This window comes from Schistocerca serialis, chromosome 9, assembly GCF_023864345.2.
Source record: "Schistocerca serialis cubense isolate TAMUIC-IGC-003099 chromosome 9, iqSchSeri2.2, whole genome shotgun sequence".
NCBI classification, from domain to species: domain Eukaryota; kingdom Metazoa; phylum Arthropoda; class Insecta; order Orthoptera; family Acrididae; genus Schistocerca; species Schistocerca serialis.
In genome coordinates, this window is record NC_064646.1 from 245,015,417 (window position 1) to 245,027,592 (window position 12,176).

A 12,176-nucleotide genomic window follows, 5' to 3' on the forward strand; every position below is an offset into this window, starting at 1 on the left:
TATTATGGTAGTTTCTTTTCTACTTGACCTGGTCATATATTACTGTGGCAGAAAGTTATTTTTGGGTACTTTAATTTGCACAAGGAGAGTTGCCTATGAATTGCTCAATTTTTATAATGTACCAGAGTATTTGGACTCCAGGGTGTATTTTTTTTACCTTCCCAGTACACTGACAACTAATAGTGGTCTCTACTGAGGCCCTGGCATCCTGTGATCTGAGTGATCTTTTGAAACATACCCCTCTTTCCTCCCTGACAAATAATTCCAAAATTTAGGAATCTACATCTAAATCTACATGACTACTCTGCAATTCACATTTAAGTGCTTGGCAGAGGGTTCATCGGACCACAATCATACTATCTCTCTACCATTCCACTCCCGAACAGCGTGCGGGAAAAACGAACACCTAAACCTTTCTGTTTGAGCTCTGATTTCTCTTATTTTATTTTGATGATCATTCCTACCTATGTAGGTTGGGCTCAACAAAATATTTTCGCAATCGGAAGAGAAAGTTGGTGACTGAAATTTCGTAAATAGATCTCGCCGCGACGAAAAACGTCTTTGCTTTAATGACTTCCATCCCAACCCGCGTATCATATCTGCCACACTCTCTCCCCTATTAGGTGATAATACAAAACAAGCTGCCCCCCCCCCCTTTTTTTTTTTTTGCACCCTTTCGATGTCCTCCGTCAATCCCACCTGGTAAGGATCCCACACCACGCAGCAATATTATAACAGAGGACGAATGAGTGTAGTGTAAGCTGTCTCTTTAGAGGACTTGTTGCATCTTCTAAGTGTCCTGCCAATGAAACGCAACCTTTGGCTCGCCTTCCCCACAATATTATCTATGTGGTCTTTCCAACTGAAGTTGTTCGTGATTTTGACACCCAGGTACTTAGTTGAATTGACAGCCTTGAGAATTGTACTATTTATCGAGTAATCGAATTCCAATGGGTTTCTTTTGGAACTCATGTGGATCGCCTCACACTTTTTGTTATTTAGCGTCAACTGCCACCTGCCACACCATACAGCAATCTTTTCTAAATTGCTTTGCAACTGATACTGGTCTTCGGATGACCTTACTAGACGGTAAATTACAGCATCATCTGCGAACAACCTAAGAGAACTGCTCAGATTGTCACCCAGGTCATTTATATAGATCAGGAACAGCAGAGGTCCCAGGACGCTTCCCTGGGAAACACCTGATATCACTTCAGTTTTACTAAAGTTTTTCATTACTTTTATTGTTTATTGACACCACTGGAATTGTGTCTTCTGAAGGAAAGTACAAGCTACCCATATTTAGCCTCGTAATTTTGCTGTTTTCTCAAGTGAACTCTCATTTTGATATAAAGGGTGGTTATAATTAAACTTTTGCTACTTGACCCGAAGTAGATGGAAAAATTTACCATGTGGGTACCCAACTTTATAAGACTGATTATCAGACAGTGAGCTGATCAATTTACATCGTTGGTAGTGTTAGTGTCGTGACCTGTCATTAGGTGCTGGCACTGGTATCATGATGTATCATTCAAACATAAGCATCAATGTGCATTATAGGTTATAGACATGGATCTCAAAAAGGTGAAAAGGGCTTTACTCATACAGTTGTTTTACCAAAACAGCAGCAACAGTACTGCTGGTCTTTATGAGTATAAGTGCATTAAATGAATACAGAGTGGTACTCTTTCCACAACAGAGTTGAAGAACGTGGCTTGGACGTTCCTGGAAGAAGCAGATGATTAAGTGTCTGCAAAGTTCCATTGTCCTACGATCACCTATTTTCATGGGGACCCTCTCAAGTAGCTGAAGTTTAATTATAACCACTCTGTATATTATTTAGTTAATATTCGACTGAAACAAACCTGAATGCTCCAACAGCATGTTACATATGTCAGTTCTTCCACTGCTGGCTGCTGCCAGTATTGGTGGGTCACCACTGTCTCCAGGGATTGACGCATTAACACGCTGGCTACCATTTAAAGGTTTGAACTTCAGCAACACAGAAACACAGTTTTTATGCCCGTGCTGTACAGCTATAGATAATGCTGTATTCCCAGAGGAGTCATATTCATTAACATCGACACAGGAAGTGGACAGAATATGATGAACTTCATTCGCATTCCCTCCGGCACAAGCAGTATGCAGACGGCTTTCACCTACAAAGCAAAGAACAATCAGCATAGAATTTTCATATGGTATAGCAGCTGTCAAGCTGCAATGGTATTAACTTATTAAGCAGCAAATATTGATATATCAATTTTTAAAAAACTAGATTTAAATGCCTCACCTGCAGAAGCATCTTTTGTGAAGTCTTGTTTCCTCGGCAAGTTCTAGAAATAAAATAATTTTATTTGTAGAAAATTACAGAAATTTATTTGTATTTTTAAAGTGTAATATTGTAAATAACCAACCTCTTTCACTATTTTCTGGCTTTGTTTGTTTACTTTGTCACCATTCCTTTCTTTCATATGCTTCAACCTTTCTTTTAACATAGCTGCCTTCAATGGGTGAAAACAAAGATGTTTAAGAATACAATATGGCACACTTATAAGATGCTGTTCAACTGTATACAGCTTAATTGTTGTGCACATGACAGAAATAAAACATGAATATTGTTTAATAAAAGAAGAAACAAAATATTGGCATCGTATAATGGATTATATGGTATTGTCAATTTTGAGGTAAGACTTTTCTTACTCTAAACTTATACTACAGAATCTTTAGTTTTAATATCTTTTGAGAAACTTTTTTTTTATGTTTAAATAGCCCAGAAACACATTATGCTGTGACATTAAGAATTTGCATGTAAGGCACTGAAAATTGAAAATTATCTTGCCAATCCATGGATTGGCATCATAAAATGAGCCAGAGATACCACCACTTCTCTGCATCATTACAAGGCAGAAGATTTAAATATTCTGGTACGGTATTGGTACAAAAAATGATGGGTACAGTACTTACATACCTGGATGGTACTGAATAACAAGAGTTGGACACTTGTTGCTTCTTTTCTATAGAAAGTACTCTACCAGTTTCATTCACAAGCAAATTTCTTGTGCTACTGGAACCAATCGCAAAACTAAATATTTATCTAGCTCTGAAACTGACCGATATGCACCAGGAATCTGCTTGTGAATCAAAATGGTACTGTAATTTCTATTCCCCTTTCAAACAATCATTCTACAGTTTTAAAAAAGGAAAGGAACAACATTAGTGACAACATTGTTGGGCAAATGTTGTCTCAATAATGCCACTAAAACCCATAAACTTGAATGAGCATCACCATGAATTAGGTTCATTAGTACAACACTGATTTATACAGGATTTATGGATTTCATTGTTATACACTTTTACATATATCTGATAGCTTTGACATCTATGTGATACCAGTAGTTCTGTCATCATCTAGTTGCTTGTTTGTTATGTTCTGTTGGTATTGTAGTAATAATGTTTGGTTACCAACTTAACTGACTTACTACTTTTTGTAGTTCTCAGATTAAATTCTTTATCTATCCCATCAAAGGCAAGGCCACTAAAAACTAAGCTGCAACATACATACAACACATTATTTGTGAGTTTTTTCGTGCGCAAATTCCATTTTTCAAACTTGTGTGAATAGGTTCCAATATTGTAAAAGTTAGACAAATACATGTAATTAATGGTTGTCCTGCTGTTTCATGAAAGCTTTGTCTGATGTCACAATAGGGTGGTGAAAGCTGTACATATAATGCATGTGAAATCCATTTTTATGTGACTTTCATGTGATAAGAGTAAATTTAAAGTCATAACTATGATAATAAGAAATATATTTTTACAGTAATTATAAAAGTATTTGCAAAAATCTTTCATAACTTCAGGTTTTATGTGCAAAAAATCATGAGTTTGCACATGAAGCTGTTTTTCGAAGAAATGTGTTGAACTTTATGCACAGCATTCGTGTGTCTATAAAACAGAGGGAAACATTCCACGTGGGAAAAATATATCTAAAAACAAAGATTATGTAACTTACCAAACGAAAGCGTTGGTATGTTGATAGAGACACTAACAAACACAAACACACACACAAAATTCAAGCTTTCGCAACCCAAGGTTGCTTCATCAGGAAAGAGGGAAGGAGAGGGAAAGACAAAAGGATGTGGGATTTAAGGGAGAGGGTAAGGAGTCATTCCAATCCTGGGAGCGAAAAGACTTACCTTCGGTGGTGGCGGTGGCGGTGGTAGGGGGGGGGGGGGGGGGGGGGGGGGGGGGACAGGTATACACTCGCGCGCACATATCCATCCTCACATAACAGACACAAGGTGACATGTCTGCTGACACCACGGTCAGCTCAAGAGCCATCAGTGTACACACAGGTACTATTGCAAAATTCCTTGTGAAGGTTGTGAAACTGAAAGTGATAGAGGGAGGCTGGTGTAGTGTCCTTAGAAAGTAAATGAAGACCAAGGAGAACACACGAAGCCACGGTGGTGAAGGGTTCACACCTACCAGGAAAGCTACAGGGAGAGTAAAGTTAATTTGACGGAGCAAGAGCCAAAAGTGAACTCCAGGAGGTAACAGAGAAGAGGGATACACCCCATACAGGCAATCAAAGGAGTCATCAAAGGAGGACACATAGGATGGGTGGGTGGCCATGCATGGCAGACAAATGGGGCACATATCTGCTAAGGACGAAGTCACAGCGGTAGGACAGTGGTAGTTTGGCAGCTTTTGCATACAGACTCTCAACTGGGCTAGTATAAAAGATGTCAGTGGCCAAACAGATGCTACGTTGGTGGACCATATTGAGGCAGCGTAAGAGTGACAGACATGCAGATGCATAAACAAAGCACTCATAGTCTAGTTTCGAAAAGACAAGAGACCGGTACAAATGGAGGAGGGTGGTTCGATCTGCACCCCAGGAAGTACCATTGATGAAACAAAGGACATTGATGGACCACCTACAGCGGCTCCCAGATAAGACATGTGGGAGAACCAAGACAGTTTCCCATCGAGCAGGAGCCTCAGGAATTTCGTAGTTTCAACAAATGGAAGAGCAACATGCCCAAGATGTAAAAGTGGTGGGATAAACCAATTGCGCTGCCAGAAATTCCTACAAACGGTTTTGTCAGTGGAAAAACGAAAGCCACTGATGATGCTCCACGAGTAAAGACAATCAAGACATCACTGAAGATGCCATTCAATGAGAAGTTCGTGAAGAAAGGCAACAGATGGCAACATCGTCACCAAAAAAGGAGCCGGAGATGCCCGGCAGGAGACAGGCAATTATAGGGTTAATGGCGGTAGCAAAGAGGACAATGCTCAGGACGGAACCCTGAGGCACAGTGTTTCCCTTGATAAAGGTGTCCAACAAGGCAGAACCCACACGTATCTCGAAAACTCAGTCTTTTGAAAATTCCTCAAGGAAATGTGGCAGGCAGACAGGGAAGACCCACTTGTAGAGAGTACGGAGGATACCAGCCCTCCAGCAGGTGTAGTCAGCTTTCTGCAAATCAAGAAACATGGCCACAGTTTGTTATTTCCACATGACATGGGTGGACAAAGTGATGAGATGGTCAGAATGGCACACTCGAAATACTAGCCTGGCATGAATCATACATTCCATCGCCTTCAAAATACGGCTGGTGAGAGAGATGGGGCGAAAGCTAGAAGAAAGGTGTTTGTCCTTACTGGGCTTAGTTATAGGTATCACAGTGGCTTCATGCCAGTGTCCAGAAAACATGCTCTCTACCCAAATGCAGTTGTACGTATTAAGCAGGAAGTGCTTGCCGCAAGAGAAAGCTGCTGTAACATTTGAAAGTGAACAGCTTCTGGCCTTGGGCGGAGGATGGGGATGAAGTTGGAGCATGATCTAGGTCCCTCATAGAAGGCAGCATTGTAACACTCATGATTCTGAGAAGAGAAGGGTATCGCCCGAGCCTCCTCTGCTTGTTCCCAATGAAGGAAGGCATGGTCATAGTGGGAGGAACCCAAAATTTCTGCAAAATGGCGGCCCAAGGTGTTAGAGATAGCAATAGGGTCCATGATGACTTTGCATGCTTCTGTCAGGATGAAAATTGGGGAATGGATCTTGGTTCCAGTGAGTCATTGGAGGTTGGCCCATACGACGGAAGAGGGGGTGAAACTGTTAAAAGAACTAGTGAATGAAATCCAGCTAGCTTTTTGGTTACCTCGAAGAACGCAAAATACATCACAGCATGCCCCAGTCCACCAAGGGACCGGGACACGGTCTGGTAAAGAGAAAATGCAGGGAATGGAATGTTCTGTGGCGGTAAAGACAATGATTGTAAGATATTCCACCTGGTCACTACGACTGGGGAAATTGTGTTCATTGAAGGTTGCCAGGGAGGAGTAAAGCTGCCACTCAGCTTTAGTAATGTGCCATTTGGGTACTGATGGAGGTGGGGTAACGGTCAGCAAATGGACAGCATGTGGGAAATGGTCACTCGAGTAGGTGTCATAAAGAGATGATGGGCAATGCAGAAGGATTGATCGAAATGGAAATAGGGGAATCTGAAAGCAACATGGGTGCTCCTGTGTTAAGGCAGAAAAGGTTAAATTGATTAAGGTCAGCCAAGAGGGCACCTCTCTGACAGGCTCTGGAAGAGCGTCAAATGGGATGGTGTGCATTTAAGTCACCGAGCAGCAGAAATGGGTGTGGCCCAATAAGCAGGAGGAAGTCGGTCCTGGTGACATCGAATGACAGAGGGATTTAAATGGTACAAAGTGAAAAGGTCAAGTGAGGAAGGAAAAGGTACACTACAACAGTTTGAAGACAGGTAATCAGGTAGATGGATTGACTATGAATGTCATCCCGTATGAGCAGCATGACTCCCCCACGAGATGGAATGCCGACCTCGGGCGGAAGGTCAAAACGGGCCAGGAAGAAATGCAAAAGCTCAAATTGGTCGTGTGAGAACGCAATTTTGTTTCCTGAAGTAAGAGTACAAGTGGACGCTGCGATTATAAAAGCACCTGTAAATCCTCTTTGTTGGATCAAAGGCCACCAATGTTCCATTGGAGAAGCGTCATGACAAGGAAAATATGAAGGGGCGTCACCTCGGCGGCTGCCAAGTGACAGCCTGTGAATACTCACTGCTACAGGACGCAGAGGCAGGAGGGTCCTGTTCCATGAGGACCACAGAAGCGTCAGCTTTCTTCTGCTGTCGGCCTTCGAAGTCCAGGGCAGAAGAACAGTTGGTGGTGCACACTGGCGACGCAAAGGCTGCTGGGAAGAAGGTATCACATGGTGACACCATCGAAGAGGATCTTCGAGTCGGCGAAGGAGAAGACCGTTTGCCTTTGTTGGACTTCCTTGAGCCATACCGGACAGCAGAGGAAGACTCATGTGTTGACTGGCTAGAGGGACGTAAGAAGTCTTCATGGGAGTCTTCCTTCTGTCCTTTCGAGCCTGCCGGTTGTGTATCTGGTGACTTCGCCCCACGAGGCGAGAGTCTGGTGGCTTCTTGTACAGTTGAACGAGGGGACTGCGATGCTATCTGGACAATGAGTGGTTTCACAACCTCAGAGCTGAATTTAAGGTCACATGTCTGTGTAGCCATGTCCTTCATGGAGCGAGATGTATCAAGAACGGTAAACGTGCCAGATGGTAGAATGCAGGGTTTGCGACTGGCCAATAACTTGCGAGCCACCTGGTAAGGAACTTTATCCTTTATTTTTCCTTTACCCGGATCTCCTGGACTGCCCGCACATACACGAGTCCATCTCTAGAGGCGGCGGCATGGTTGCCATTGCAGGGAGGAGGAGGTGGTCAATCGCCCTTGTGCCCATCTTTACCACAGGTTACACATTTGGCTGGGCATTGACAAGACATTCGAGTGTGGCTGAAACAATGACAATGGTAGCAGGGCATCAGGTTCTGAATGTACGGTCAGACTGTGAGAAACTGGCAACCTTCTTTGATGTTGGATGGAAGCACCACTCTATCAAAGGTGAGAAAGAGAGTGTGGTTGGCAAAGACACCCTGATCAGGGAGGTATGTTTGGATTTTGGCCTCGGTCAGACCATCGAGCAGCGTAGTCTAAATAACACCACAGGAAGAATTCATAGTTCTATGGGCCTCGACATGAATAAGATAGCCATAAAGAAGCAAAGTGGCAAGCAGTTGTTGTGCTTCAGAATCAGAAGTAGTCTCCAAAACCAAAAAGCCATTCCATAAATGAGAGCAGGATTTCACAGGCTCAGCAACTGCATCAACACCTTTCTGAATACTAAACGGATTTACCTTTGTGAAGGACTGACCCTCTTCAACATATGAAACCACGAGGAACCATGGTGCAGCTGGGATGGTCTTAGAATTGTTACCCTCATTCCGTTTACGTTTTGTAGACATTTGTCTTGAAGATGATTGACCCACTGTCAGAAAATCCCCTACGATTGCCAGCGTCTCCAATGGCACACTCCTTCCAACTGGAGGCCCCCCATCACAAGGGGGTGCACCCGACTTAGGTGACTGTTCACACCTCAGGTCACACCTCCTTAACACCTGACAGAGGGACCAATCTGCAATTTGGGAAGGTAGCAGCTTAGGCTGTCACCCCTCCATGGGCCTGGCCTGTACCAGGGGGTATGTGCAAACCCTACCTGTTGACCTGGGGTTGGGAATTACGCACTACCCAGCCACCGGTTACACGTCAAGATGCATTGGCCGACCTTCAAGAGCGTACAGGGAAGAAAAAGAAAAAAAGAGGAGCTTCAAATGCCAAAGTGGAGGAAGGGTAGGAGAAGGTGAATGACGAAAGGAAAAATGAATGAAAAACAGTGGTGAGACTGTTCCTATGTCAGCTACAGACAGTGTGGAACATTCCCAAAAACATGCCAGACATGTTCCCCAAGGGAGGGGAAAAAGAATAGGAAGAGGTTCAACATGCAGCACGGAAGGGAAAAGATGCTGCAAAGACTGGGGCCCCATGGTAGATTTCTCCCCCGTGTGAGCAACAATTGTTAAGTACTAACTTCAACATCTTTTGCAATGAACTAGTTTTAGATAAAGAAAGCAACGCAAATGGTATGTGTGTTTCATTAAGACCACTGTTGTTAATTTACTTCAATGAAATGAAATACATTTGTGACAAAAATAAGCATTTCCTTGGAGTCACAAGACAGGTTTAAAATACCTTCACTGATTTCAGAAATAACCTCACAGAAAAGTAGGCCTCTTGAAAGAAGTTTATAAGGCAGGGAAGAGTTGTGTAAATCAACACTGTAGGTGACCACCAATAAAATATTGGTTCTGCAACATTTTTTATTGTCAGTTATTAGTCACTGTCTACTATTTTCAGTTATTGGTCACTGTCTATTATTGTCAGTTCAGGGTGTATACGGGGACAAGGAAAAAAAAATCCCAGATTATTCCCGGATATCCCGTTTAAAAAAATGCTATTTCCCGGGCGAAAATACACTTTTTCCGTGCTAAGTGACAGTAGGTTTTCCATAGATTTTCCCTCGGAACTGTAAAACTTATCAATTCTTTGAATGGTTAATGTTTTATACACTCGCGTAGAACTTCCCAGAAAAAAAAGTAAAGATGGAGGAGAAAAGTTTTGGAAAGACTTTTAATGAAAAAAAGGAGAGAAGTTTTGGAAAGACCTTTGATTTGCAACAACATATATGCTGCATATTTTCGTATTACGAAAGTATAAATTTGAATTGTGCCAAACACAGTGCGTTGGTTTCCGGAGCGTTGAAACCGAGCTTGCGATGTCCTTTTGTAAGCCAATCATATCTCATGCCATGTGAGCTCTCCAGCGGATGACAGCAGATATTCAGAGCATAGGACACGTGTTAGTGTCTGTCAATGGCAAGAACACTGGTTACGTAGCGCGAGCACACAAAGAGGAAAAGTTAACAGTTTACATTAATATACATAGTATAGCTACAAGAAAAGCTAAGCTTTCACATGTAATATTGATCTTTCTTGCGTGTCTTATTCTTTAAGATACATCACACAAATGTGCCAGTAAATTTAAAATTATCACATAAATGCCTGGGCTCAAAATTCTTGTAAGTGGATGGTAATCAAAGTGTTCAGTTTTAAACGCTCTGTGATTTAGAAATTCATCCCACTTTCTCACACGTAACATAATTCATCTTGCATAAAAAGAAATTTACTTTGAAAGTAATGCTTTTCAAACCACCTTTCGCAATACTATCCGGGGACTTTTAGAAATAGGTTCGATTTACCAGTTGCCAGGCAGCGCCAGAAAACAGGCATTATTGCGCAATTTTTTTTTTTTTTGCGCAAAACTGCTATGGTCATTAGCACCCGGTCGATGACTTAGGAAACAGTAAAAAACCGAAATTGAAAACCAGCAGCAATGGGAACGAAAGTCATAAAATTGGAGAAACTAAAAGCAGAAGGAAGGCTTAAAAATCCACTACAGAAAGGGGTTGGTTGTCCCCAAAAAAAGCTTCAAATGACTGACGTCATTTCGCTGGCACTAATAAACTCGAGAACGCGATTGGCTGAGCGCGTGTCATCTGCTAAAATTGACGATATATCACGCGATAGCTGTAGACGGGCGCGTAACGGATTAAAAGAGGGGCACTCAATTAAAAGGTGTCTTACCGTCCACAGCTGAGAGCAGGGGGGACAGAGTGGGGGAGGATCGCCGCTTAAAAGATGTCGATGACTAAAAAGACAGTGCCCTATCCGGAGTCTAGTTAAAATTACCTCCTGCCGACGACGCGTTCGGGAGGAAGAGGTCCAAGCACAAGGAAGAGCTTTCACGTCCCGCAATTTATTATGGGGAAGTGTCGACCAATGCGCGTGCCATAAATGAACAACACGATGACATAAAACGCTCCGTAGATCGGCGAAGGGAATCGATTGGATAGCTGGCCGAAGAAGAGAGACTGCAACCTTGGCTGCAATATCGGCCGCCTCATTTCCACAGATACCAACGTGTCCCGGGAGCCAGAGGAACGCCACCGAGACGCCCCCCAGGTGGAGCAAGCGCAGACAGCCTGAATCCGGTGGACCAGAGGGTGCACAGGGTAAAGAGCTTGGAGACTGAGGAGAGAGCTGAGAGAATCTGAGCAATTACGTACTGTATCCTCTGATGGCGGCGGATGTAGTGGACAGCCTGGAGAACAGCGTAAAGCTCCGCAGTATAAACCGAACACTGGTCGGGAAGCCGAAATTGATTTGGGGTGTCGCCAACAATATAGGCACTCCCTACACCTAACGATGTTTTTGAGCCGTCGGTGTAAATAAATGTGGCGTCCGTCATTTGTGCACATAGAGCAGCAAATGCCCGACGATAAACAAGTGAAGGGGTACCATCCTTGGGAAATCGACAAAGGTCACGGAGCAAGCAGATCCGGGGACGGAGCCAAGGTGGTGCTGTACCCCAAGTTGTCAAGAAGGTTTTAGGAAAGCGGAAGGAAAGAGAATGGAGCAGTTGACGGAAGCGGACTCCCGGTGGTAGTAGGGAGGAGGGGCGGCCTGCATACCCTACATCAAAGGAGGCGTCGAAAAAAATGTCATGAGCTGGATTAGCAGGCATGGAAAAGATGGCTAGCATAACGACTCAGAAGGACTGCTCGCCGAGTGGACAGTGGAGGTTCAGCAGTCTCAGCATAAAGGCTTTCCACAGGGCTGGTGTAAAAAGCTCCAGACACTAAACGTAATCCACGGTGGTGGATAGAGTCGAGACGCCGAAGAATGGACGGCCGAGCAGAGGAGTAGACTATGCTTCCATAGTCCAATTTCGAGCGCACTAAGGCGCGATAGAGGCAGAGAAGGACCACTCGGTCAGTTCCCCAGGAGGTACCATTCAGGACACGGAGGGTGTTGAGGGATCGCAGACAGCGAGCCGAAAGATAGGAAACGTGGGAGGACCAGCACAGTTTTCTGTCAAACATAAGACCCAAGAATTTAGTGACCACTGAAAACGGAAGGTTGACAGGTCCTAGATGTAAAGAGGGTGGAAGAAACTCCTTACGTCGCCAAAAATTAATACAAACGGTCTTACTGGGAGAAAAACGGAAGCCGGTTTCAATGCTCCAAGGGTGGAGGCGATCAAGACATCCTTGAAGACATCGTTCAAGAAGGCTGGTCTGTTGAGAGCATTAGTAGATCGCAAAATCATCCACAAAGAGGGAGCCCGAGACATCAAGAAGGAGACAATCCATAATTGGATTTATGGCAATGG

The 12,176-nt window shown here is 43.5% G+C and overlaps 1 protein-coding gene across 3 annotated transcripts in view; it reads right to left on the reverse strand.

Annotated features, from left to right (window-relative positions):
• Window positions 1-12,176, reverse strand: part of LOC126419014 (uncharacterized) — a 474,218-nt gene that overhangs the window by 23,505 nt on the left and 438,537 nt on the right. For 2 of the 3 annotated variants that reach the window (XM_050086068.1, XM_050086070.1), the window contains 3 exons: window positions 2,415-2,501; window positions 2,291-2,333; window positions 1,866-2,159 (listed from right to left, as the gene is read on the reverse strand). In XM_050086068.1, the coding sequence (XP_049942025.1) occupies window positions 1,866-2,159; window positions 2,291-2,333; window positions 2,415-2,501 (424 nt within the window). The remainder of the gene's footprint in view (window positions 1-1,865; window positions 2,160-2,290; window positions 2,334-2,414; window positions 2,502-12,176) is intronic. The other variant, XM_050086069.1, reaches the window with a different exon arrangement.